The 27,699-nt window shown below is 46.2% G+C and overlaps 2 protein-coding genes across 12 annotated transcripts in view; one reads left to right on the top strand and one right to left on the bottom strand.

Moving 5' to 3' along the window:
• LOC116823767 (purpurin) overlaps window positions 1-27,699 on the bottom strand; it is a 105,434-nt gene that overhangs the window by 29,387 nt on the left and 48,348 nt on the right. Inside the window, exon 6 of one of the 10 annotated variants that reach the window (XM_075067395.1) lies at window positions 3,475-3,590. The exons of 8 other annotated variants lie outside the window; for them this stretch is intronic. In XM_075067395.1, the coding sequence (XP_074923496.1) occupies window positions 3,511-3,590 (80 nt within the window). In that variant the 3' untranslated portion in view covers window positions 3,475-3,510. Of the gene's footprint in view, window positions 1-3,474; window positions 3,591-27,699 lie in introns of those variants that run through there. One more of the 10 variants, XM_075067397.1, reaches the window with a different exon arrangement.
• Window positions 1-27,699, top strand: part of IDUA (alpha-L-iduronidase) — a 75,900-nt gene that overhangs the window by 36,495 nt on the left and 11,706 nt on the right. For both annotated transcript variants that reach the window (XM_032778579.2, XM_075067394.1), the window contains 9 exons: window positions 11,832-11,914; window positions 12,544-12,651; window positions 14,483-14,578; window positions 15,211-15,413; window positions 17,634-17,813; window positions 20,270-20,486; window positions 21,697-21,909; window positions 22,583-22,704; window positions 27,210-27,335. In XM_032778579.2, coding sequence (XP_032634470.1) covers window positions 11,832-11,914; window positions 12,544-12,651; window positions 14,483-14,578; window positions 15,211-15,413; window positions 17,634-17,813; window positions 20,270-20,486; window positions 21,697-21,909; window positions 22,583-22,704; window positions 27,210-27,335 — 1,348 coding nt within the window. The remainder of the gene's footprint in view (window positions 1-11,831; window positions 11,915-12,543; window positions 12,652-14,482; window positions 14,579-15,210; window positions 15,414-17,633; window positions 17,814-20,269; window positions 20,487-21,696; window positions 21,910-22,582; window positions 22,705-27,209; window positions 27,336-27,699) is intronic.

Below are 27,699 nucleotides of genomic sequence, written 5' to 3'. Positions count from 1 at the left end.
AAAAAACCCTCCGAGAGTCAAAGTGCTGAAGCAAAAGAGAAAAATAAAACAACTTCTGAGAGCACAAGTGCCACCCACGCAAATTTGCCACCCTAGGCCTAGGCCTTCTTGGCCTAGGCGATAATACGCCACTTGCAATTATATTTAAGACGACGGGTTAAGGGAAAAATCCTATCTGCAGAAGAACCGAGAAACAGCAGAACCTGTCGAGTTCCTGTAGCCAAGTGGTCATCATGGGGTTAACTGAGTTGCCAAGAGTACTAGGGGATCGACCCATGCTCTTACCCCTCCCTATTTCAGATTTTGTCGGGGAATTTCCACACTTCCCCACCCTACACACACACACGCACACACACATTGTGATCAGTGGTGTAGCCAGGTGAAAGGAAGAGAGGGATCAGAAAAAAAAAAGGTGCCACCTGTTGCGGCGCTTTTACTGACGGGGTGGTGCTCCGGGTCTTCGGCAGCACCTCAGCGGCAGGATCTTCACTCACTCCATAGGTCTTCGGCAGCTTTTCGGCTATGAAGCGTCAGTGCCACCGAAGACACCCGAAGCGAGTGAAGGTCCCGCCGCTGAAGTGCTGCAGTGGGTGGCACCTTTTTTTTTTCGCTCTTAGGTGAGTAAAATTAAAAAGGCACCACTTGTGCTTGGTGGGGGAGTGGCTGCTCTCCCGCTCCCTCTCTAGCTACACTACTGTTTGTGATGCGTCTGGATAAGGCAGGAAGTTCCCAGCCTGCAATCCTATGAGTTGATAAAGTGGATGGGGTTCAGAGAAATGTCACAGGAATGATTAAAGAATTAGAAAACATGCCTTGTAGTGATAGACTCAAAGAGCTCAATCTATTTAGCTTAACAAAGAGAAGGTTAAGTGGTGACTTGATCAGAGTACATAAGAATCTACATGGGGAACCAATACGGTATGTAAAAATGGGCTCTTCAGTCTAGCAGAGACAAGTATAAGTGACCCATATGGCTGGAAGTTGAAGCTAGACAAGTTCAGTCTGAAAACAAGATGTGCATTTTTAACGATGCGAGTAGTTAACCACTGGAACAGTTTACCAAGAGTTGCAGTAAATTCTTCATCACCGACAATTTTAAAATCAAGATTGGGTGTTTTTCTAAAAAATCTGCTCTAGGAATTACTTTGAGGAAGTATCAGAGATGTAGCCATGTTAGTCTGGATCTTTTTAAAGCAGCAAAGAGTCCTGTGGCACCTATTATACTAACAGACATATTGGAGCATGAGCTTTCATGGGTGAATACCCACTTCGTCAGACACATGCTCCAATACGTCTGTTAGTCTAATAGGTGCCACAGGACTCTTTGCTGCTTTTACTTTGAGGAAGTACAGAAGGCCAGACTAGGTGGTCACAGTGGTCTCTTCTGGCCTGGGAATCTGAGTAGAGTGTTATTTTTGATCCCTTTACAAAAGTTCCTCTGTGCGCTGAGGAAGGGGCAGGACTCAGGAGCCCACACAGGGGCTCTGCACTGCTCCACAGGTAAACCCAGGTGGGGATTTTGGAGGAGCGGCAAGGCCTGTGGATCTGCTGCTGCTCAAACAGTGTCAGTTGGTGCCCAGAATAACTGGCTGTACAAGCAACGTGTGCAGCCAGTGCAACTCCTTTGAGTTCAGAGGAGCTGCACTGGCGGTCAGCAGTTCAGAATGGAATCCTTTACCCATTAAATAAACCCTTTGCCCCTTTCATTGCATACTGTTACTCATTAATATCATCTCTTCCTTAAATCTACTCTGCAGCAGTTTTTCGTGCCCACCCAGAGCTGGAGGAGTTGTTGACTTACAAGGCACATGGAACAAACCCCACCCAGCAAGGGCTGAAGAAACAGCTCTCTAAAGAGTGGGCATTGATAAGATGCTGCGCCCATTCCAGGCTCTGGGGACTAGTTCCTTGGGATTTATCGTCAACGAAAGCTTTGAGTGCTCAGCAGAACAGGGCCCTCTTGGAGCCAACAAGAGATTAGTAAGAGCTTGAACTTTAAACCAGCCCAAGTTCACTGCTAATAGCAACCAAAAATAGAGTTAGGGACTTGGAAGGCAATCAGCAGCCCTAATTGAAAAAGTAAACATATTAACTCAGTCTCTGCAGAGTTCTTGATCTTCCTCCCGAAATTCAGCAGATAGAGCACCCAGGGTTTTCCGATCCCTCATGCCTCTGGTAACTTCCTCCAGACTTGGATAATGTGCTTTCTCTGCTAAGGTGAGCGAGACTGGCAAACTCAGCCACAGAAGAGATTGAGCGGGAATGGGATATTATGCTCTTAAATCCTTTCAGTGAACACTCCAAGAAGCACCCGCTCCAACAATTCTGCAAAGACGTGGACTCATAACCTGTTACCTTCTGCTAGTCTCCAGGTTGTTTGGAGATATAATATTAGGTGTCTCACCCCCAGTGGAATAGACACTGTTTTGGATTCCTTTAGTTTCCACAAAAGCATCATGACTTGACAAAGAACTGATCAATTCCTTGGGATGCCAGCTACAATGATGTCAAGTATTAGGGGGTAGCCGTGTTAGTCTGTATCCACAAAAACAACAAGGAGTCCGGTGGCACCTTAAAGACTAACAGATTTATTTGGGCATAAGCTTTTGTGGTTAAAAACCTCACTTCAAGCTTATGCCTAAATAAATCTGTTAGTCTTTAAGGTGCCACCGGACTCCTTGCTGGTTTTGTAGCTACAATGATATTCTTCAAGACCATCTACAGCGGCAGGTGTTCACTTCTCTGACAGAGCATTTATTAACCTACATATTAATGTTTTATCAAAACTACAGCCATTGCAAAGTGTCCCCGTGTTTGAGGACAGTAGTGTTATTTCATTGAGGGTGAAGAAGATACAGCTCAGGCCATACTACTATGACAAATGGGACAAAAAAGGTGAGAAGCAGGTGTCGTTTCTGCACAACCATACAACAAGTGTTGACACTTAAAGGGCCAGATTGTGAGGATGAAGTACTCTCACTGACAGGTAACTGCTTATTAATGGGAGTGGGTTACCCTGATCTGCCTCCAAGTCAAAGTTCTCTTAATGCGGTTTACTGGCAGAAATAAATATAGAAAGGCTTCTATCTATATGCATGCAGCATCACTGAAATGCAGCCACTTCTTTTGGATGGCAGCAGGCAATCTGCTTAAGAGGGAAGACAAGGGGATGTTTTGGCAACACATTAATATTCCTGGAATCTCTAATGTGCCTGCAAACGAAACAGCACCTTGTTTTTTTTACAATGTATACTGTTTGAATTAGACCCCTGAAGTCAGAAGGACACACTTTTGTTTTATTGTTTGAACTGTGTTGTCAGGTTTTTTGCATGAAAGTAAAGTTAATCATTGTTATACTTGCTGACTGCGTGTAAACAAATATTTCAGTAGGACGCAAGGCGAAACTGGAAATATCGTTAATGGATCTGTGTGAGCAGAACTGCTCTTTGCAACAATTGAATTCAGCTTAATTTTTTTTTTAGCTGAATGCAAGTCAAAGGTGGTCCTGCACTAGTGAGGCCTCAGCTGGAGGACTGTGTCTGGTTTGGGGCACCACACATTAGGAGAGATGTGGACAAACTGGAGAGAGTCTAGAGGGGAGCAACAAAAATGATAAAAGGTTTAGAAAACCTGAGCTAGGAGGAAAGGTTTTAAGAAATTGATTCTGCTTAGTCTTGGGAAAAGAAGACTGAGAATATAAGAACATAAGAGCTGCCATACTGGGTCATCCATCTTGCCAGGTATCCTATCTCCAGCAGTGGCCCATGCCAAAGCTTCAGGGGGAAGGTACAAAACAGGACAAGTATGTAGTGTTTCCCCCCAGCAGTCAAAGGTTTAGGGTCACCCCGAGCATGGGGTTGTGTCTCTGCCCATCTTGGTCAATAGCCATTGATAGACTGATCTTCCAGGAATTTGTCCAATTCGTTTGTGAACCCAGTTATGCTCTTGGCTGTCACAAGATTCCATGGCAGTGAGTTCCACAGGTTAACTTGGGGTTATGTGAAAAGGTGCTTCCTCTTGTTTGTATTAAACCTGCTCTTAATTTCATCAGGCAACCCCCAGTTTTTTGTATTGCGTGAAAGAGAAAATAAAACGTCCGTATTCACTTTTTTCCACACCGTTCATGATTTTATCGACCTCTGTCATGTCCCCTCTTATTTATCTCTTTTCTAAGTTGAACGGCCCTAATCTTTTTTAGTCTCTCCTCATACGGAAGCCATTCCATACCTTTGGTGATCTATGTTGCCCTTCTCTGAAACTTTTCCAGTTCCACTATATCCTTTTCGAGAAGGGGTTACCAGAACGGGACACAATATGCAAGGTGTGGGCATATCATGGATTTACATAGTGGCATTATGATATTTTCTATCCCTTTCCTAATGGTTCCTAACATTTTGTTAATCTTTTTGACCACTGCTGTGCATCCAAGATGAAGTTTTCAAAGAAGTATCCATGCTGATTCCAGGATGTCTTTCTTGCATGGTAATAGCTAATTTAGAACCCACTACTGTATGTGTATAGTTGGGATTATTTTTTCCAATGTGCATTATTTTACACTTATCACTGTTGAAGTTCACCTGCCATTTTGTTGCTGAGTCACCCAGTTTTAGAAAGTTCCCCTGTAACTACTCGCAGTCAGCTTTGGACTTAACTTCTTGAATAATTTTTTATCTGCAAACTTTGCCACTTCCCTGTTCACCCACTTTTCCAGATCATTAATGAATATGTTGAATGGGACAGGTTCAAGTACAGATCCTTGGGGGGCAGGGGCACTGTTCATTTCTCTCCATTAGGAAAGCTGACTATTTATTCCTATCTTTCAACTAGTTACTGATCTGTGAGAGGACCTTCCCTCTTACCCCAATGTGGACAGACTGGAGAGAGTCCAGTGGAGGGCAATGAAAATTTTTAAGGGGCTGGGGCACATGACTTATGAGAAGAGGCTGAGGGAACTGGGCTTATTTAGTCTGCAGAAGAGAAGAGTGAGGGGGGATTTGACAACAGTCTTCAACTACCTGAGGGGGGGAGGATTCCAAAGAGGATGTCGCTAGACTCTTCTCAGCGGTGGCAGATGACAGAACAAGGCACAATGGTCTCAAGTTGCAGTGGGGGAGGTCTAGGTTGGATATTAGGAAAAACTATTTGAGTAGGAGGGTCGTGAAGCTCTGGAATGGGTTACCTAGGCAAGTGTTAGAATCTCCATCCTTAGAGGTCTTTAAGGCCCGGCTTGACAAGGCCCTGGCTGGGATGATTTCATTGGGGTTGATCCTGCTCTGAGCAGGGGGTTGGACTAGATACCTCCTGAGCCCTAACCTTCCAGTCCTAATTTTCTATGATCCCGTGGCAGTTTACGTTGCATAAGAGCCTTTGGTGAGGGACCTTGTCAAAAACTTTCTGAAAATCTAAGTACTCTATATCCACTGGATCCCCTTGGTCCACATGCTTGTTGGCTCCCTCACAGAACTCTAATAGATTGGTGAGGCAGGACTTCCCTTTGCAAGAGGCGTGTTGACTCTTTTCCAACCAGTCGTGTTTGTGTGTGTCTAATAATTCTGATCTATACTATAGTTTCCACCAATTTGAGGCAGGACCTGACAACAGTCTTCAAATATGTTAACAGCTGTAATAAAGAAGACAATAATCAATTGTTCTCCATGTCCACTGAAGGTAGGATAGGTAGCAAAGGGCTTAATCTGCAGCAGAGATCGTTAAGTACAGGAATAAGCTTCCAAAGGAGGTTGGGGTATTCCTGTCATTGGGGGAAGGTTTAAGAACAGCTTAGACAAACACCTGTCAGGCCTGGTCTACACTACGCATTTAAACTGATTTTAGCAGCATTAAACCGATTTAACTGCGCACCCGTCCACACTACGAGGCCCTTTATATCGATATAAAGGGCTCTTTAAATCAGTTTCTGTACTCCTCCCCAATGAGAAGAGTAGCGCTAAAATCGGTATTACCATATCGGATTAGGGTTAGTGTGGCCACAAATCGATGGTATTGGCCTCCAGGCGGTATCCCATAGTGCGCCACTGTGACCGCTCTGGACAGCAATCTGAACTCGGATGCAGTGGCCAGTGTAAACAGGAAAAGCCCCACAAAATTTTGATTTTCATTTTCTGTTTGCCCAGCGTGGAGCTCTGATCAGCACGGGTGGCAATGCCGTCCCAATCCAAAAAAGAGCTCCAGCATGGACCGTACGGGAGATACTGGATCTGATCGCTGTATGGGAGACAAATCTGTTCTATCAAAGCTCCGTTACAAGGAGACGAAATGCCAAAGCGTTTGAAAAAAAAATCTCCGGGCTACACAGTGCTGTGTGACAAGCGTAACGGGAAGGCCAAAGACTCAAAGGGACGCTCATTTGAGGGACGGGAGGTGAGGGTACTGAGGACTCCATCTATCCCACAGTCCACAGCAGTCTCCATAAAATATTTGCATTCTTGGCTAGCTCCCAGTGCCTGTAGGTCAAACACATTGTCCGGCGTGGTTCAGGGAATAGTCTTGTCAATTTACTCTCCCCCCTCCCCCCCCCACGTGAAAGAAAAAGAAAGAAATAGTTTCTTGACTTCTTTCAATGTCACCCTATGTCTACTGAATGCTGCTGGTAGACGCGATGCTGCAGCAGTGAAGTGCAGTATCCGGCTCCTCTCCCCTCCTGGTGGCAGACTGGTGCACATATGACTGATGTCTTGTCCGTCACCATCAGCCTGTGAGTGCTCCTGGCTGGCCTGAGGTTGAGGCTGGCCTGGAGGCGCCTGGGTAGAAATAGGAATGACTCCTGGTCATTCCCCAGTAGATGGTACAGAACAGCTGGTAACCGTCTTCATCATAGCAACTGGGGCTGAGCTTCATCAGCCCCCTCCTTTTCATGTGTAAAGAAAAGATTCTGTACTGCCTGGACTATCATAGCAGCAGCATGCTTGGCTCCTCTCCCGCACCGCTTAATGTTCTGCCTGGACTGTCCATAGCCCCAGGAGGCTGCCTCCCCTCATTTTTATCTCACTAACAAGTCTCTGTTTCTTATTCTGCATTCTTTATAACTTCATGACACAAATGGCGGGGACACTGCCACGGTAGCCCAGGAAGGTTGGGGAGGAGGGAAGCAACGGGTGGGGTTGTTGCAGGGGCACCCCCCGTGAATGGCATGTAGCTCATCATTTCTGCGGGATCTGACACAGAGCACCTGTGCTCTCTGATACACTGTGTTTTCTAGTACACTTGCCCCATATTCTAGGCAGGACTGACTCTATTTTTAGAAACCATATAAGGAGGGATTGATTTGGGGAGTCATTCCCAGTTTTTGCTTTGCACCCCCAGCCGATCTCAGCCAGGGGTACCGATGATAGCAGCAGACAGTACAGAAGGACAGATAACCATCATCTCATTGCCAATTTATGCCGGCAGCAGACGGTACAGAATGACTGATAACCGTCTCTGCTATCATGCAAAGCAATGAATGCTGCTGTGTAGCACTGTAGTATCGCCTCTGTCTGCAGCATCCAGTACACATACGGTGACTGTAAAAAAAAAAGAAAAAAAAAAAAAAAGCTGAACGGGCTCCATGGTTGCCGTGCTATGGTGTCTGCCAGGGCAATCCAGGGAAAAAGGGTGCGAAATGATTGTTGCCATTGCTTTCCGGAGGAAGGATGACTGATGACATTACCAGAACCACCTGCGACAATGATTTTTGCCCCCATCAGCCACTGGGCTCTCAACCCAGAATTCTAAGGGGCGGGGGAGACTGCGGGACTATTAGGATAGCTACGGAATAGCTACCCACAGTGCAACGCTCCGAAGTCGATGCTAGCCTCAGACCATGGACGCACACCGCCGAATTAATGTGCTCAGTGTGGCCGCATGCACTCAACTTTATACAATCTGTTTTATAAAACTGGTTTATGTAAAATTGGAATAATCCCGTAGTGTAGACGTACCCTCAGGCATGGTCTAGCTATAGGTGGTCCTGCCTCAGCGTGGGGGACCGCACTAGGTCCCGTCTAGTGCTATATGTCTGTGATTCTATACTGACAGTCTTGGTTCCTCTTCAGGTAACCAACATTCCGGTCTTTCTTCTCTAGGTAGTTTTATAAATCCTCTTAGCTCATGCATTGCTCCAGGATCACTAACTTCCAGTCTCTCCGTTCAAATCTGCCCCATAAAGGAGAGCAGTTAAAGAAAAGAGGCAGACGTTCCATCTCACAATTTCCCCTGCTACATGATTTAAAGTGTCCAACACTGGATTCCCCATCACTTTTACCACTTTTTGCCTTGCATTTCTATGCACTACACTCATCTCTTGCACTATGATCAGTCCCTAAATGGTTAATTAACTAGTTACTCTGAATATGGTGTGAATCAATTTTTACACATGCACATGTCTTATGCCAAGGCAACAATAAATTACATTTTCAGAATATTGTTACATAGGATTACAGTGATTCTTTATTTGGACAATTGGTATGTGCCAGAACAATCAAGTGGAGATATTGTTATTAAAAACTTCCACGAATTTAAAAATCAAGTTTCAGCTTTACCAAAGACAAATTTCAGGACTAAATATTCAGCCTCCAAGCAAAATAAAATAAAAAATTACCAATGCACACATATGCCTGGGCACATTTTGCAGATGAACATGAAAAATGCTGTTAGCGAGTGTTAATTTACACCTGCAAAATTAATTGGCATAAATGGATTTTGTGGGGCAAATTATAATTCTTATGTGCAAGTGTTCAGATTGGGGTGCAGGCACCTGCCAATGCTTGCTGAGTGTTATGCACATGTAAGGAGGTGTAGGGCGGTCATGGCTATTCCTCCATCTATCTGGGAGGGAGGCTATGCCCTCTCGCTACAAGTCCTCTGGATGAGCACAATTTGGGGTGGAATTAGCATCGGATTCTCTGCCACTCAACGGGGTAATCCAGTGCTGAGTCTAGGGGCCCTGGCCCTCCGATTGGACAGGGCACCAAACGATTAAAGGACTCTAGCCTACACTCAGGGTAGAGCAGGCGTGTCCACAAGCTTCCGGCAGGGCAAAGCAGCAAGCAATTAGGTGGCCCTCGCCGGTATTCAGGACAGAGCAGCTAAGGAATCTATTCCCCCAGGCCCTCGAACAGGGCAAGCAGCAAAGTCAGGAAGCTGTGGCCTGTACTCGGGACAGCGCAGTAACCAGTCTATTCACCCAGGCCCTCAGACAGGACTGGGCAGCAAAGTCAGGATGCTCAGGCTTGTTCTCAGGACCAAGCAATAATGAGTCTCTAAGCCCAAGCCCTCAAATAGGGCGGGGCAGCAAACAGACAGGGATCTTGGCTCTGGGGGACCACTGACAAATGCAGACTTTTTGGCCTGTGGTCAGGAGGCTGCCACCCCAGGGGTGGGTTGGCAGGGGTTAGGGGGATGCGGGCCCACCCAACTCCACTGTGTCCCATCCCAGGTTAGTGGGGAAAGCCAGCTGTCAGTCAGTAACACAGCCGAACTATATTCAGCTTCCCAGGGCTACTTGCTACACTTCTGTTTGAGGGGGGGTACCTGGATCCCAGGGTCGTCATCCATCTCATTGGTGTAAATGGCTAATGGCAGCCCCAGCAGTGGGTGAGAGATGTCCTTCTCCTCTGATGGCTCCTCTCTAACTGAGTTGAAGGGCTGGCCTTTTATATTTCTGGTTCCTGTCCCGCCCCTCTGCTTCCAGCGGTGCGGGTGTGGGTGTCCCGGGTCTGCCCACCAGGGAGGGCTTGCAGCTGTCCCTCCGTCTGTCTCTGAGGGAGGCCACAACTCCTTGCTATGGGAGGTTAGAAGGAAACTCATCCAAAAATTTGGCCCTAGATGTAAGCCGGGAATGGCTTTTATGGCAGTCTTACACCCACACTGTGTGTGGAAAATATTAAAGGCTGTTAAAATTGGAATACAGTTACTGTAGGTGTGTGCTTCCACAGGTGCAGGAAAGACCTTTTCATTTACCCAGCAAATACACTTATTAATCCTCAGCTGTGCCAAAAGCAATGAAGAATCCAGCTAAACAACCAGAGTAAGAATTAAAATCATGAGAATTAAACAGTCAGGCATATTTTCATTTTGGACCAGGGGTGTACTAGGCAACCAGCTGGTGGCTGCAAGAAAGGAAATGGAGTGGAGAAAATCTTGATAAAGCTGCTTTGTACGTGGGTAAGAAATTGGACATTCAAATAACACAGGGTCCAAATGATAGCATCGGTAAAAAGCCCCTGCTCTCCCATCAGATCTGCTATGTTGCTTATGTTCTTGCCTTTGGGAGATGAAAACACCATGGGATGGACAAGGAAAAGCCTGTGCTTAGATGCTATAGACATCTATCACTTTAAAAAAAATCTCATATGTCAATCCTTTAGAAGTATCATACTGGTCCTGTGTGCCAGAAGAGAATGGGCATCTTACCCGGACGTAATACAGCCTTCTTTCTACTGGAGCCACATGCTGTTTTAAAATCAGAATAAAGAATAACATATGTATTTCTAAACAAATGTTGAAACGTTGCTGTGAATTATAGAACTAAAGCAGCTGATCTATTTGAGACAAAGGTTTTGTTTATATTAAGTATAAAAGTGATACAATTTCATTATTTAACAAATGCTATTGTTTGTTTTACAGTAGCACCTAGGGGTCAACCAAAAACAGGGCCCTGCACCATTGTGTCACATGCTATATGAACAGTAATACAGTCGCTGGCCAGGAGAACTTACAATCAAAATTTAGTTAGGGACCTGCTTTGTTATGTTATGCTCTGTCATGCTTAGTTTAGCTATTTTCTTTGTTTTGTATCTTTAAATCAGTGGTGAGCTGGAGCCGGTTCCCACCGGTTCATGGGAACCAGTTGATAAATTTAGAAACCCTTTTAGAACTGGTTGTCCTGGGAAGGACAACTGGTTCGAAAAGGGCTTTTAAATTTAACAAAAGCTCCAGCAGCTCCCTGCCCTTCCCCCGGCCCCAGCTCACCTCACTCCGCCTCTGCCTCCTCCCCTGAACGCTCCCCCGGCTTCTCCTCCCCGTCCCCGGCTTCCCGCGAACCAGTTGTTCACGTGGGAAGCTTGGGAGGGCTGAGAAGGAAGCAGCGGCTTCCCGCAGGTGAGCTGGGGCAGGGGGATTGGGGCGCGAGAAGGGCTCCAGGTGCCGCACGGCTCTGGCCTGGCCCCCGAACCTGACCCCGTCCCCGCAGGGCGCAGCTCTAGCCCAGCCCCTGCCTCCAGGCGGCGTGGTAAGGGGGCAGGGAGGAGGTGTTGGATAGAGGGCAGGGGAGTTGGGCGGGTGGATTAGTGTCGGGGCGGTCAGAGGGCAGGGAACAGGGGGATTGAATGGGGGCAGGGGTCCCAGGGGTGCAGTCAGGAAGGAGCAGGGGTTGGATGGGTCCGTGGGGGGCAGTCAGAGGTAGGGATTCCAGGGGTAGTCAGGGGACAGAGAGAAGAGGTGGTTGGATGGGGAAGGGGTTCCGGGGGTCCATCAGAAATGAGAGGAGGGGTTGGATGGGGTGGCAGGGGACAGGGAGGGCGGCTGGATGGGGCAGCAGTACGGGGGGAGCTGTCAAGGAACATGGGAGGTTGGATGGGGCAGGAGTCCCAGGGGGGCATGAATCCCCCATGGGGTGAGGAGGAGGGAATCAGTTGTTAATATTTTGGCAGCTCATCACTGTTTAGAGGAACACTTTTCAGAGAAATCTGAACTTCNAAGGAACGTGGGGGGTTGGATGGGGCAGGAGTCCCAGGGGGGTTGGGAAGGGCATGATCTCATGGGGTGAGGAGGAGGGAACCAGTTGTTAATATTTTGGCAGCTCATCACTGCTTTAAATTGCTTATATTCTTTAGAGTGACAAATGGAAAACTTCACTACAACTTTACCAGTCTGGATAACTTGATGGATCTTCTCTGGAAAAACAAACTCATTCCAGGTAAGGACAGCTTTTTCCTGGTCAGTTAAACATGTTGGATCAAATGTACAGCCATCAGACTAAACAGCTTTTGCCAGAGCAGATTTTGGTCCAAAATTAGTTCACTTCTACTTACATTTGGCTCCAATGAATGTAAATGGAAATTCTGCATACAGAACCCTGGGAATAATGTAAAGCAGCACATTAGTGCTCTACTTGTAAGCGCTTTGGCATTAATCTGAGACTCTGAACTGGAAGCTGTGATCAACTCTCTCCTCGCTGAAATACGCTCAAGAAGGGACCAAAGAGGACACGTTCCTAAACTCATCTTGCTTTCACTACCCATATACAACTATACACACCTCCAATACCTCTACGTCACACGCCAGTTCATAAGCTGAGGTGGAAACTCCTAATACTGTTGATTTCATTGACAAGCAATGAGTTTGAACGACCTCAAGACCAAAGTAACTATTGGTGTGGAATTAGCGTGTGGCATCAGGAAAGGTTGCCCATTTAATGTAATTAATTTCCCGTGTCTTATGTAGTTTCAGATTCTTAAGTGTCAATAAGACTCAGTGATTTCCTTAGCTAATCAAAAGTAAACCAGTTCATGCAAATGGGAGTTAGACTTCTTGTGTTTATTTAAGGATTTGAATTGATGGGAAGCCCTTCAGGATACTTTACAGATTTTGAAGACAAAGAACAGGTTATAAGATGGAGGAGCCTAATTGCACTTCTGGCCAAGAGATACATAGGTGAGTCATTAAGTAATCATTGTTTAATCATCAGTCCTTTATTCTTCCAAAGTTGTGTGGTTTATACTTGATTTCAGGATGCATAGCAGCAATTGGGTGAATGGGAGATGTTTGAGTGGGTTTATTCAATTTTGGAAAAAGCTTCATAGAAGGGTGAGAGACTGAAGCCACTTGAAACAAGTCATGGAGCTCAGTACATTTAAGTTTCTTGCCCATGGAGTGAGAAGTTCTAAATGAGGCTGAGAATTATCTGGCCAATTTCACTTCTTGTCTTTTTTCAATTTCATTTTCACCACTCAACGTTAGACAATACAACTCTAAAAACAACAAATACAGTATGTAGCTGTCATAAACAGATAGCTAAGGGTTAATGTTTCTTTTGCCTGTAAAGGGTTAACAAAGGGAACCAAACACCTGACTAGAGGACCAATCAGGAAACTGGATTTTTCAAAGCTCAGGGAGGGAAGTTTTTTGGGTGTGTGTTCTTTGTGCTGTTCTGTGCGCTCTCGGCTCTGAGAGAGGCTCTCTCTACCTTCAGGCTCTTTCTAATCTTCTGTTTCCAAGTTGTGAGTACAAAGGTAAAAAAAAACAATAGGCATCTATTCTTTTTTTTGTATTTACATGTGTGTAGTTTGCTGGAATGTTTTAAATTGTATATCTTTTTGGATAAGGCTGTTTATTCATCATTTTTATGGCTTGTTCTTTCTTTTTATATAAACTTTCTTTTATTTAAAACTTGTTGGATTTTCTTTTCTAGTTGAGGCTCAGGGGACAGAAATCTCTGTGCCAGGGTTACGTGGTCTCTCTCACAGAAGACTGGGGAGGGGAAATTCTTGTGTCAGATTGCACAAGCTTAATCTTTGCAGGGACTCTGACTGAGGATGAAAGAAACTGGATCTCTCTGTTTGCATTTCAAGAATTGAAATAGGGTGATCGTCCAGGGCCATCCAGGGAGGGAAGCCTGGGGAGGAAATAAAGAGGGAGACAAGGGAGGGGGTTATTTCCCTTTGTTGTAGACTCAAGGCATCTGAGTCTTGGGTCCCCCAGGGAAGGTTTTTGGGGAGACCAGAGTGAGGCAGGCACTGGAATTCCTGTCTGGTGGCAGCGATATCAGATCCAAGCTGGTAATTAAGCTTGGAGGGTTCATGCAGGCACCCACATTTTCGACACTAAGGTTCAGAATTGGGACTTATGCTTATGACAGTAGCCCAATAAAAAAAATTAGGCTAAGCCAAACTATGTAGGCTGAAATCATGAGGGAGGTGGTGGAATCTCCACAGAGGTTTTTAAGATCAAGCTTGACAAAGCTGGGATGATTTAGCTGGGGACTGGTCCTGCTTTGAGCAGGCGGTTGGACTAGATGACCTCCTAAGGTCCCTTCCAACCCTCATATTCTATGATTCTATGAGGATTAGCACTTCCACAGTGCTGTTCAACCACAGCTAAAAGCCCTGTACAAATAACGAACCTCTTAAGTCTCTCACATTCCTGGGAAACAGATAAAATAAATACCATTACTCCCATTTTCCAGATGGGTAAACTGAGGTACTGACAAGTGATGGATAGGAAGAAAGCTGGCGTTGATAGCCACAGAGAATGAGTGAAAGATAAGCTACTTTTTAGTCAGAGAGGCTCAAATTCAGCCATTTGAGCCAGACATACCACGGCCATTGAAATCCATGGGAGCTGCACAGACACCTCAAAGGGCAGAATTTAATCCACTATGTTTGGAAGGCTGCGGGTTGATTCTGAGCTCTACCCCTGAAGTATGAATTATTCGTTGCCACATGGAAGCGTACCGTGCAGTAACGAAAGGTAGTTTCGTCTGCAGATAGATATGGATTGGAACATGTTGCCAAATGGAATTTTGAAACTTGGAACGAGCCAGATCACCATGACTTCGATAATGTGTCAATGAGTGTCAAAGGTAAGTTTGTTTCTTTTGACCTTGATTTAATTTGTGTGGGGGTGGCATAGGGTAGGGGCAGGTGGGTGATAAATAATAGGGTATATACAGGTATATTCTGTTTTATAAGGAATTGGCCCTGGGTGTGATTCATGTAACTTCCATTAATAGCATTCCTATTCTGATTTTCATAAAGTCTCAGGTTAGACTTTAATATGAGAGAAAACAGAAATGAGGGTGGGGAATAGGGAGTAAGGGTGACAACAATACAATCACATTTTTCACTGTTTGGTTATAAACTAAAGTTGTGCTATGAAGGATTTTTTTCTGCTTTAAAGCCATATGTTTTAATAGATGTGTGTCTTGGTAGCTTGCCCAGGCAAAATCCTTTAAAGGAGCTTCCTGTTGCTGAGACTGTATGAAACCAAGGGAGGGGACTTCGAGACCCCTGTTGTGATCAATAATGGAGAGAGGAAGTGGAAAAAGGTGGCTTCAGACACATCGTATGCTGTTAGTTGTGCGCACTTTCTAATTGCTCACAGCCTGCTGCAGCAATATGAGGACTGACCGTACTCTTCGGTAACTTGAATCAAGACATCATTATAATTTTAAGCTGTAACCATCTACTGTATACATAATTGTTCTGACTCTAGGGTTTCTCAATTATTACGATGCATGCTCAGAAGGGTTAAGAGAAGCTAGTTCTTTACTGAAATTTGGAGGCCCGGGAGATTCTTTCCATCCATTCCCAAAGTCGCCCATCTGCTGGAGTCTTCTACATCACTGCTACAATGGAACCAACTTCTTCACTGGAGCGACTGGTGTGAGGTTGGACTACATAGCCCTACATAAGAAGGTCAGTCCAAGGCTTCTAGGTGTTTAATAAAGAAAAGTGTACAGGAGAATATTTCTTAATCCAATTTATTGCTAACGTTGACTGTGCAGCCCCTCTGGTTTATGAAATTCACTTTCAGAATTGTGCTCTGCCTGTGCTGCGGTACATAACCATTACAATTCCAGAGGGCCTTTTAAAGATATTCTAACAGACAAACTTCCTTCCAAGCGGAATGCTTCCATGTATAGTCTCCACCTGAAAACAACTTTTCCGCCACTTTCACATGTGGAGAGTGGGGGAAAATATACGTTTCCCCTTTAAAACAATAGTCCTGACTGCCTGTCAACAGTTCTAGTGCCTGAGCAGATAGGGTAGATTCATAGATTCATAGACTCTAGGACTGGAAGAGACCTCGAGAGGTCATCGAGTCTAGTCCCCTGCCCTCATGGCAGGACCAAATACTGTCTAGACCATCCCTGATAGACATTTATCTAACCTACTCTTAAATATCTCCAGAGATGGAGATTCCACAACCTCCCTAGGCAATTTATTCCAGTGTTTAACTACCCTGACAGTTAGAAACTTTTTCCTAATGTCCAACCTAAATCTCCCTTGCTGCAGTTTAAGCCCATTGCTTCTTGTTCTATCATTAGAGGCTAAGGTGAACAAGTTTTCTCCCTCCTCCTGATGACACCCTTTTAGATACCTGAAAACTGCTATCATGTCCCCTCTCAGTCTTCTCTTTTCCAAACTAAATAAACCCAATTCTTTCAGCCTTCCTTCATAGGTCATGTTCTCAAGACCTTTAATCATTCTTGTTGCTCTTCTCTGGACCCTCTCCAATTTCTCCACATCTTTCTTGAAATGCGGTGCCCAGAACTGGACACAATACTCCAGTTGAGGCCTAACCAGCGCAGAGTAGAGCGGAAGAATGACTTCTCGTGTCTTGTTTACAACACACCTGTTAATGCATCCCAGAATCACGTTTGCTTTTTTTGCAACAGTATCACACTGTTGACTCATATTTAGCTTGTGGTCCACTATGACCCCTAGATCTCTTTCTGCCATACTCCTTCCTAGACAGTCTCTTCCCATTCTGTATGTGTGAAACTGATTGTTCCTTCCTAAGTGGAGCACTTTGCATTTGTCTTTATTGAACTTCATCCGGTTTACCTCAGACCATTTCTCCAATTTGTCCAGATCATTTTGAATTTTGACCCTGTCCTCCAAAGCAGTTGCAATCCCTCCCAGTTTGGTATCGTCTGCAAACTTAATAAGCGTACTTTCTATGCCAACATCTAAGTCGTTGATGAAGATATTGAACAGAGCCAGTCCCAAAACAGACCCCTGCGGAACCCCACTTGTTATACCTTTCAGGCAGGATTGGAAGCCATTAATAACCACTCTCTGAGTACAGTTATCCAGCCAGTTATGCACCCATCTTATAATAGCCCCATCAAAATTGTAGAAATGTTAAATTTGACAGGCAATTTGAGCATGGTGATATCTTTTATTGGACCATCTTTTTTTGGTGAGAGAGACAAGCTTTTGAGCCACACAGAGCTCTTCTTTAGTTCCAATAAAAGATATTACCTCACTCACTTTGTCTCTCTAATAGCCTGGAACCGACACAGCTACAACACTGCACACAAATCTGACAGGGACATAGGTGCTTGTGCTTTGTCTTTCATAGCAGAGGTTCTCAAACTGGGGGCCGGGCCCTCCTGAGGAGGCACGGAGTGTATTCAGGGGTAGTGGGAGCATGAGAAGCTTTAGGGGGAAAAACTTCACTGCACACGTTTTACCCACAGCAATGAATAATTAGCAACGCTGACTCCTCCAGCCATATCAGGTCCTTAGATGGTGCTGTGCATTTTGGTGGATTCCTGTTAAGCTTGCCTAGCATTATACAAAGTTGGTGCCATCTGCACGTTAATCTGTTTGCTATGCCACGGTGGGCATACTTAATGGTAAACAAATTGACCACAATCACAGTTTTGCTTTTGTTCTTATTACAATGAATCGTTGGCTCTGTTTGACTCAATGTTTCACTATTTTTAATATTTAGTGAGAGTTGCATGTTGATTTTATTTAATCGATATATGTACTTGGGCCCAAGAAACTACTACAGACACAAAGATGAGAGGCCTAATCAAATAAGTTTGAGAACCACTGTTCAGAGTACCGTACATGACACTTTGCTTCCTCACTTTGCATGAAATGGGATTCCCATTGTTACAGGGAGCTGGAAGTTCTCTTCACATCTTAGAGCAAGAAACAGAAGCAATGGAGCAAATTCAGAAGTTGTTCCCAAATTTCACCTCAGTTCCTGTATACAATGATGAAGCAGACCCACTGGTTGGATGGCCAGTTCCACAAACGTGGAGAGCTGATGTGACCTATGCAGCCATGGTGGTGAAGGTAACTCAATGCTCACTTAGTGTCCTCACCTAATATGCCAATCTGCAGAGCAAATGTGTTGCCAAAAGAATGTCTTATTAGGTTTCTGAATGGACTTCACGAAAAAATTACAAGCCGAATCTTGAGGTTTGAATGCTCTCACACCAGGTTGTCAGGTGCTTTAACTTCACAGCTTTAGTTAATTCATCTGACCTTTCCCGAGTGTCCTTGTAGAAAACAGCCCTATGAAAACTCCTCCTCCTAGGAGAACTGGAGAATATGCTGGGGACACTGTTACCGTGAATCCTTCTGCATGACTGGCTAAACTCACTTTCCCTCATTCCCTGTAATAGGCTCACCACTATCTTCTTGTGATGCATTATACACCCGCAACTGTACAAAATCACCCTTTCCCAGAAAGCCCTAAGCACCACTACCACGCTTCTTGACTGCTTAATGCAGTAGTTCTTGGATTTTGGGTGAGGTCTCTGCACAGAGGGCTGACATGACCTCATAATTACTGCCCGCACCAAGGGGCAGGCCGTGCAATGGGCATATGGCCATGAGTTAGGGAGGCAGTGCCGAACTATGTAACCATGGAGGCAACTACAATGCTGGGGAAGAGACTGCCCCTCCTCTTGGGAGCATGCCAGTTGTACCAACCTGTGAATGTTCCCTGTGGTCTCTGCTGAACCGAACCCTTGCATGTGGAGAGGCAATGTGAGCAATTAGATGGATCCCTGGAAAGCCCATGGGAGTATTGACCCGAAAAATCGACTGGGTTTGCACACTTGGATGTGCACAAGCCTCTAAGTGTGAGCTGGCGCATCTCATTTCTCAAATACTTCCTGTCTGTGGTATACTTGTGATGGACAGAGACAAGATTTCAGGCTTACACAGAGCCCTTCTTCAGGTCTGGGAAAGGTTGTTTAGCGTAAGTAGTTAACACATGTTTCAATCTGTTCCACCTTGTATTTAGCAGTGTCACTGAGTACATTTTCCAGCCCTGAAGAAGAGCTCTGTGTAAGCTCAAAAGCTTGTCTCTCTCACCAACAGAAGTTGGGCCACGAAAAGATACTGGACCAACACGGCTGTGACTACACTGTATACTTGTGATAGCTTTATCACGGCTTGTGTCACACCATTTTTAGCTGACTCTTTAAAGAAAGTGAGTCTCCTCTCAGGCCCTTCACTGGCTCCTTATTATTGCCCTGCAAAAAGTGTAAACATTTGGGGGTTTTGCCTGCAGAACCCTTCACGTTTCTGCTCTGGCCTATGCTTGTGATCTGTCTCCTTATTGCACTGTTGGTCATTTTACAGAGGAATAAACAGGGTGTTCCCAAGGTCACTCAGTGAGGAATTGGAACTGGGGCCAAAGCCTGCACTTTGGTACGCCAGTGTAAATCCAAAGCAACTCCACCAGGGTCAGTGGAGTTATTTAGTACTGTTCGGGTGTAAGCCCAGAGCGCTAGTCCAATACTTTGACCACAAGGCTACCTCTTTTATTGCAATTAATAGCATACGTGGTCCATTAATGAATGATCCTAATCACTGTCCCAGTGATTGTAACTGGTGAAACAGTAAGGGCAGAACGCTGCGAAGTTCTTACACATGAAGTACAATGAGGTCACTAATGAAACATTATTTTGACAAAAAATGTGGATGGAAATCACATCTCTCACAAGAGCTCTTTACATAAGTACTAAACCAAGCTAGTAATTCCATCCTCTGGACACATAAGACTTCACTTCCTGAGGAAGTGTGTGTCAACCTTCGCTATTCATGAAAGAGTCTCTCAGGGATGGTGTGAAGTCTCCAGATTTTCTGGAAGGATTGCAGAACTCTCTTCATAAATCTAGTAGAGCTATCTCCATTGACTGTAATCCCAGTGTCCAGCTAACATGGCTTGAGCCCCTTCACCACCTGCTTACACAGCGTGTCTAGAACTCTTCTTTGTGCAGCACCTGGCATTCTTACAGACAGCCCGCTGCTCCCCGTGCATCCCTACAGGTAGGATTAATCCTTCACATCTGAGTCAATGCAATCCTACTGATGCCCTGATTTTAGCCAACCGAGAGCTTATGTGAACTAAAGCCAAGCTGAGATGATCTTCATGAATTTTGAAGCCAAAATGTTGCATGCGTTTGCTTTCATTGCATGTACAGCTCTTCATCCTTCACACAGGTGTGGCAGCGTAGGGATGAAATTAGTTCTGTAGCTTCACTACAGTATCCAAATGAAGCAAGGGTGCTCTACTCTGCTGTTTTCAGCAGGTAAGCAAATGCACGGAAACGAGTTAAAGTGGCCCCAGGCAGAAGCAGCTTATCAAATAGAACTGCCGCAGGATCATGTAGGCTGAATATGCAGTTCAACAGAAATAAGACTGTTGATTTTAAAATAGGAATCTATTCGTTAGAGTGTCAGCAAGAAGTGTTTTTTCCCCCGGCATGACGGCCAGTTTTCCCGTTACTTTACAGGTAATCATCCAACATCAAAACCTGCTCATTTCCAAAGCTAACAACACTATCAACTTCACTTTACTGAGTAACGACAATGCCTTCATGAACTACCATCCCCATTACTTCACCCAGAGGACACTGACTGCTCGATTCCAGATGAACAACACCAAGCCACCTCATGTCCAGATGGTGAGGAAGCCTGTGCTGACCGTAATGGGATTGCTGGCTCTGCTAGGTACGGTAAATATTTGTTTTAAGTCATTAAATGCCAATCCCCAGTCACATGCAAGTTACATGCTTAAAATCTATCAACAGGTCATCTACTCCATCTTCCTGCTAACGCGAGGTTATTCCCTTCTCCAGTTTGTCCAGTCCAGTTGGATGTGTCACAAGGAATAACTCTTCCACCCTCCCCCTGGGAGATTAACAGTCTTGGTGTCAGGCTGTTTTCCTGACAATCTGTTATCCCTCTAAATCAGGAGTGGCCGACCTCTGGCTCCGGAGCCCCATGCGGCTCTTCAGAAGTTAATATGCGGCTCCTTGTATAGGCACCAACTTTCCAGTGTGCTGGGGGGTGCTCACTGCTCAATCCCTGGCTTTGCCACAGGCCCTGCCCCAACTCCACCCCTTCCCGCCCCCTCCCCATAGCCTGCAGTGCCCTCGCTTGTCCCCCCCCCCACCTTCCCAGAGCCTCCTGCACGCCATGAAACAGCTGATCAGGAAGTGTGGGGAGGGAGGAGGAGGCACTGATCGGTGAGGCAGCCAGTGGGCAGGAGGTCCAGGGAGCGAGGTGGGTGGGGGCAGCTGATGGGGGGCTGCTGACGTATTACTGTGGCTCTTTGGCAATGTACAATGGTAAATTCTGGCTTCTTCTCAGGCTCAGGTTGGCCACCCCTGCTCTAAATTGATCCTATTGCCTCTGTTTGTACACTGTATGCCACCTCGGTCAGTACCTTTCCGTTTATATTTGTGGACTGATATCCCCCCGGGCCAGGTCCATTCAAGCTATATTTCTCTTTAATAAGCTCTCTGGCCTCTCAATTCCTCTGAGCTCCCGTCAAGGTGTTAATCTAGGCCCTGGTTCTCTTAGACACTCGCTTAAGTCTTATTGACTTAAAACTGTTATTAGGCATGTAGTACCTAAAGGCCAAACCGGCTGGTGACCCACTGTGCTGGATGCGTACAAATGTAGTAAATGAGATTTATGCACGTGCTGAAATGCTTTGCAGAACCAGGGCTGTATTTCCAGAGCTCACCACCAGGGGCAGTTTCAGTTATGCCAGGGTAAATCCAGTGACTTCACCAGTGCTCCTCCAAATTCATGCTGGTATAACCGAGTAATCTATAGCTCAGCCCTGCGTATAGACAGTTCTGTGTTTCACCTCGACACAGGTCTACCGCTGGTCTCGTTACCTTTTGTGTCAAAAATGTATTTTTACTTTCAGGTGAAAACCAAGTTTTTGCAGATATTACCAGCAAAGACGAAAGTGACAACACCGACATTGTTGGAGTACTAGCCACCGTGCACAGTCCTACTGAGCTACAGCCGTCAGACAGCTGGCAGGCCACCGTACTGATCTACGCTAGTGATGACAACCGGACATCCTCTAACATCAGTGCTGTGACAGTGAACGTTACCCATTTCCCCAGGCATGCAGGTAAATGGGCTGGGGGTGGGAGGGATTTGGGTACTGGAGCCCCAGGAAAAGGTTCACGTTAAACATTTCCAAAGCATTCATTTTCATAACTGAGGTCACATCTAGAATTTGTATATTACCAAGCTAGAAATCTCTCCTTACCTGGCAGCCCCAGATTTTCTAGGGCCTAGGAGCACTGTATTAGGAAAGATTGTGGACCCTGATCCCAGAGTTGGCCCTGCCTCTGACCTTTAAGGGATACAGTGAATTTTGTCCTTTCAGAAACTATTCAGCCCAGCTGCCCCTTAGCCAGGTCTCGCTGAGCAAAGAGTTCCCTCTGGGATTGATCACAATGTAATCCAGATATTGAACATTGCACAGTGTGTAGGATTTACTGGTGTTGTCTTCAACAGTTGCTATAGGGTTCAGCACCTGTGGAAGTCAGGACACTTCTATTTAGGAGCTGAGATAGGAATTTAAGAGCATAACATTAAGGACCAAGGCTTGAAAATATTTAGTCTTAGGCACTTGTGAAAATTTTACCCCGAGTTCCATTTCAGTGAGATTCAGGCTCTGAAGTCACTTTTGAAAATGGGACTTTGGCTCCTAAGTCATTTAAGCACTTTTGAAAGTTTTACCCTTCGTCTTTAAACCTAGATCAGGAGCTTTACATGTTTCCTTTGTATTTCCAAAGACCTTGTGTATGTGACATACTACCTGGACAACAACCTAACCAATCCCTATTTGGAGTGGAAGAAAGTAGGAAGCCCCGATTTTCCTTCTGTAAAGAAATTCCAACAAATAAGAAATGCCGAGGTATGATGCATATGCGGTAAAAATTGTCAGTGTCAACACACTGTTCATGAACTGGTGACATTATGGCGAAGGAACCTGATGACTAGTTTATGTTCTGGAGCAGCGTTTCTCAAATTTGGGTCCATGGAATTGGGGGTCCCCAAAGGTACTCCAGGGGGTCCACGTGCCCCGCTGATCAACTCCTGCCCCACCCTCCCTCAACTCCTTCCCTTCCTTCCCAACACCGCCTGCATGCCGGGAGATTGTAGGCACTAAAAGTTCAGCGGCACAGCAGAGCTAAGGCAGGTTCCCTGCCTGCCTTGGCACCACACTGCTCCCAGAAGCAGCCAGCATGTTCCTGCGACCACTGGGGGTTGGGGGGGCAGTGGGTCTCTGCATGCTGCCCCTGCTCCAAGTGCTGATTCCACAGCTCCCGTTGACCGGGAACTGTGGCCAATGGGAGCTGTGGGAGCAGTGCCTGTGGGCAGGGGCAGCGCACAGAGACCCCCTGGTCCCCCCATCCCCCGCCTAGGGGCCGTTGCTTTCAGGAGCCATCCAAGGTAAGCACCACCCAGCCGGAACCCACACCCCAACCCTCTGCCCCATCCCAGAACCCAGACCCCGCACCCAAACTCTCTCCCAGAGCCTGCACCCTCCTACACCCCAACCCCCTTCCCCAGCCTAGTAAAAGTGAGTGAGGGTGGGGGACAGAGAGTGATGGAGGGAAGGGGGATGGAGTGAGTGGGGGATGGGAAGAGGTGGGGTGGGGATGGAGCCTTGGGGAAAGGGGTGGAGTGGGGACAGGAAGAGGTGGGGCTGGGTTGGGGCCTTGGGGGAATGGGTGGAGTTGGGGTGGGGCCTAGGGCTGATCAGGAGGGCTTGAGGGGGGTGTCCCTGAAAATTTTTAAATCAATATGGGGGTCCTCAGGTTGCTAAAGTTTGAGAACCACTGTTTCTGGAGGATTATTTAGATACTGAGTTTAGCATAGACTGAGTCATGTGGTTATCACCTCTTTCCTCCTTGATTACCAGGATAAGCCTAGACAGGGAGCTGCATTACAGCTTGCTCGAAAGCTTTAAGACTGCTCAGGGACTGCAGAGATGAGTGGGAACCCTCTTGTTTGTGTCTGCTCTTTGCTTTTTATGTTAAATTTTAAATCTAAGTCCATAGTGGTACTGACCAGGGGAAAAATAAAATGTAGGACAAGTCTCAGACAGGTGGCTGTAAGTCAGTTAGCACATGCGGCCCTCCAACCACCAGAGATGGGCAATTCAAACACATTTGGCATTGTAGCAGCTTTTCCTAACCATTCAGCCAGAAGGACTGAATGCAGATCACCAACCTGCCTTACCGATTGTCTCGCCCTTTAAGAAGTGACTGCCCTGCCTTGGTCAAGCAGTAACATCTCCTCTCTCATTCCTCTGAAGATAAATCCAAACCAGAAAGTGAACGTGACACTTAGGGTGAAATCTTGGTGCCACTGAAGCCAGTGGCAAAACTCTCATTGACTTCAATATGGGCTGGGCTTCACCTTTGTGGTTTTTTAATGCCCTATTGCAGAGTTTCTCAAGTTTCTGGAGCTGATAATAATCTTACAGATTAAAGAATATCTGCAAACCCTCCCTCAAGACTTCTGATCCCTAACCATGACTAGGCCAAAGGCATGTAACTACCATACTCTAACTAGCAAAATTCATGGAAGAGAAACATTGTACTCGGTCCAGTGGAGAAACCTGTCTGGTTGCTGGAAGACCATGCAGATTGGATTGGCTAAACAGACTTAAGGAACCTTGATTGACAGTCTATGGCAATTCTACACTTATCGCCACCATCTTAGAAACTTGACTGGCTGAACTATAAGGAGAAAAGTGGGATGAGATTTTCCACCTTAGTCATCCTTCTCCTTCAGAGCTATTTAAAGCTGGCTGAGGGCCTGGTACGAATCTTGCTGCCAAGTGATGCAGCATCTTAAAAGGGGGACAAAGAGTTTGTCTGAAATTCCCTCCAAATGCTGAATTATCAGCTGCTCAGTTTCTTCAAAGGAGTCTGAAACAAGAGGAAACGACTCCACTTGATTATCAGCTTCCAGGTGTTTTCTACCGTAAATGCCTCTGCCTTGTTGCGCCTGGACAGAACATCGATATTGCCGGCTGGAGAGAAGAGTGAAGTTCAATGAAATGCCCATGTACATCAGTAAATTAAACTAAGGATGAACTGGTCAAAGCATCAGCAAGGGGAGAATGCTGATCACGCAGGAAAACCTGCACCTCTGTCCTTAAAATCAAGAGGAGAATGGGAACTTTGCCTCATGAAAGCCACCTCGCTAGTGCAAACTAGGGCAATGCAAAAGCTCTACATTCACTTAACAGATTTCTGGGAAGGTCACTAGTTCAGAGCTTGATGAAGGGCCGGCTCAGGTTTGCAGGCACACAGCGTACGAAAGTGTGAGGCACTAGGTCAGATGTTTAGGATCCATATGATCAGGTTGCTTTTAACTGTCATCACCTGGGCTCCCTCCCCACAGACTGCAATACGCTACTCACACGGAAAGCAGAGATCTGCAGCTGTCTCATGGAAAGTCTCAAATAAGCACTCTGTGTCCTGGGCCAGCTTTACCAAGGAACCAGTGGGAGAGAGCTGACTGGCCGCAGTAGGAACTAGACAGAAAAGCCCCACACGGAGAGGTAGAGAGAACCCTTCCATAACAAAACCAGCATCTTGTGCTGGATGTCAACAGCTGGGACAAAAATCAACGTATCTGTAGGTCTCTCCCAGCCTCCCTTCCCTCTCCCAGGATTGGTCCTGCTTGGAGCAGGGGGTGGGACTAGATACCTCCTGAGGTCCTTTCCAACCCTAATATTTTGTGATTCTATGAATCCCTTCTCCTTAGAGGGGTCTGGACTTGCCCTCATTCACTGGGCATTTAAAGAGCTGGTGCCTTAAATTCAGCGGGCTGGGGGACTGAGGACAGCTGGCCCCATCTGCTCACTGACTGTGTGAATGAACAGTCTGTAGCCTGCACTTTCCTTCCCCTCAAGGAAAGCCTGCTGGCTTCCTTCTGCACTCTCAGGTCTAGGGACTAAGGTAAGGGTGATGTGGGGCAATGCAACTCCTCCTTCTCAGTCTGAAGACGATAGGAACTTCCCCTGGTTTGGGTATCCAGCACTCTCCCGTCGCCTCACCCCAGTCTGCTTTACCTGTCGCTCAGGCGTCCTTGCTCTACCAGCTCTCTGAAACCTGCTTTCTCCCACTTATCCCTTCAGCTGCAGAGGACACCCCCAGGCTTGAATTATTTGGCAGATGTTGAGGGGCAAAGCTAACTACAGGCTTTGTCTGCAGGCCAGACACTTAACCTATTCCTCCGCTGCCCAGTCGGCAGCTTGTAAACACCCTCACTGGCACAAAAGAGTCTGACGCTGGTTTCAAGCGCGTAGCTGTTCCTGTAACTCAGTCATTTGCAGTGCACGAGGAAGGTGCCTCTTTTGCACACCATGTGCACCTTGCACTGTGGTGAGCTTTGCAAAGATAGCTAATCAGAAGGGCGTTACTGTGTCATTACTCAAACTGGCATGCAAGTGGCCTTGGTTTTCAGGCTCCCTCCTTAAAACCTCAGATTCCTTTCAGTGATGGATGTTTGGCTTCTAAAGATCACAGTGACTCTGCAGGCTTCGTACTCCAATGCAGCCCTTTGGAACAAACTGCACACGGCACTCACAAAACTAATAAACCATACATCATATGTGTCCATCCAATTTCCACATGGGCATAGGAACAGCCTCACATTGCCCTTTCCCCCAGTCATCCCTCAACCAGAACTGAGCTGCGGCAAAGACTAAACAACGGCCAGTCCATGCAAGGCTCAGCCATGCTCTCAGGCTTGCCTAATGCTCCGCTGCTGCATGTGGGGTTCGTGCATGGCATCTTGCACTTCATGTCATCCTAAGGGCTCTTCGTGGGACTTGTGTAGCAGGCGTGCACGCGTGTGTGCGCGCGCACACACACACACATACACACACACACGGAAAGAGGTCTAATACTCTTAGCCATCTGCTGCACCCCCTCACATCCTGCACTAATCTACACTGAACGGAGGTCCCAGCCATGTGCTGGCCATATGGAACACATTACAAAGCTCTCGCTTGTCCTTTTTTTCCTGTTTTCAACATTACCAAATTTGCAAACCTGGGCATCTTGTATGACCACCTTTGACTCCCCCTCTCTGAGGTCACAACTCACATTTTGGGCATCTGGGGCGTAACTAATTAGTCAGGCAAACAGGCCCTGCAATCATTGAACAGTTAGATAAAGGGGAGGAATAGATATTAGTCTCCTGTTTCACTGAGAAATGCTGCAAGTTATGATCTAGTGGGCTGTCAACTTTTTAAATACCATTAAAAGTGGCAGTGCTAATTTAGAGGTACAGCAACATTACACTGCGGAATCAGCACAGCTATAAAATGAGTGGAGAAAGAATGGTGAATATTTATTTCTTTACACACCGCCTCAATTTGGCTTTGGTTTGCAGGACCCGGTTGTGACCGGACCATTCCCATTTCCTGGGGATGGCCGCCTGACCTTGAAACAGGAACTCCCACTTCCATCAGTCTTCCTCATCCATGTCTGTGCAAGACCTCACTCTGTTCCCAATCAAGTAGGTACCATGATTCAGTGTCAGGCAGGGCCAGCTTTGGTTTTTTGCCACTCAAAGCAAAAAAAAATTTGGCTGACCCCAACCCAGCACTGGGGTCCCCCCTGCACGCCCCAGCTGCCCCAGCCCTGGACTCTTACCCCCCACTCCCCTTGCACTCTCTTTCCGCCCCAGCCCTGGGTCACTGATAACTTGCTCCCAAGGCGGGTCATTTAGCAGGAATTTTGGATGTGCACAGAACACAGACAGGATTGGTTCCCATATGGTTACAGAACTGCAATAAAGTGGAACAGTTTTCAGCTTGTGTGATTGGAGGATATCTGGATGCATATTATAAGACTGTCCTCTATAAATGAGGAAAAGTTGA

Source organism: Chelonoidis abingdonii, chromosome 6 (assembly GCF_003597395.2).
Source record: "Chelonoidis abingdonii isolate Lonesome George chromosome 6, CheloAbing_2.0, whole genome shotgun sequence".
Lineage (NCBI taxonomy): Eukaryota > Metazoa > Chordata > Testudines > Testudinidae > Chelonoidis > Chelonoidis abingdonii.
The sequence above is the reverse complement of the archived record's forward strand: the minus strand, read 5'-3'. Positions and strand labels throughout refer to the sequence as shown.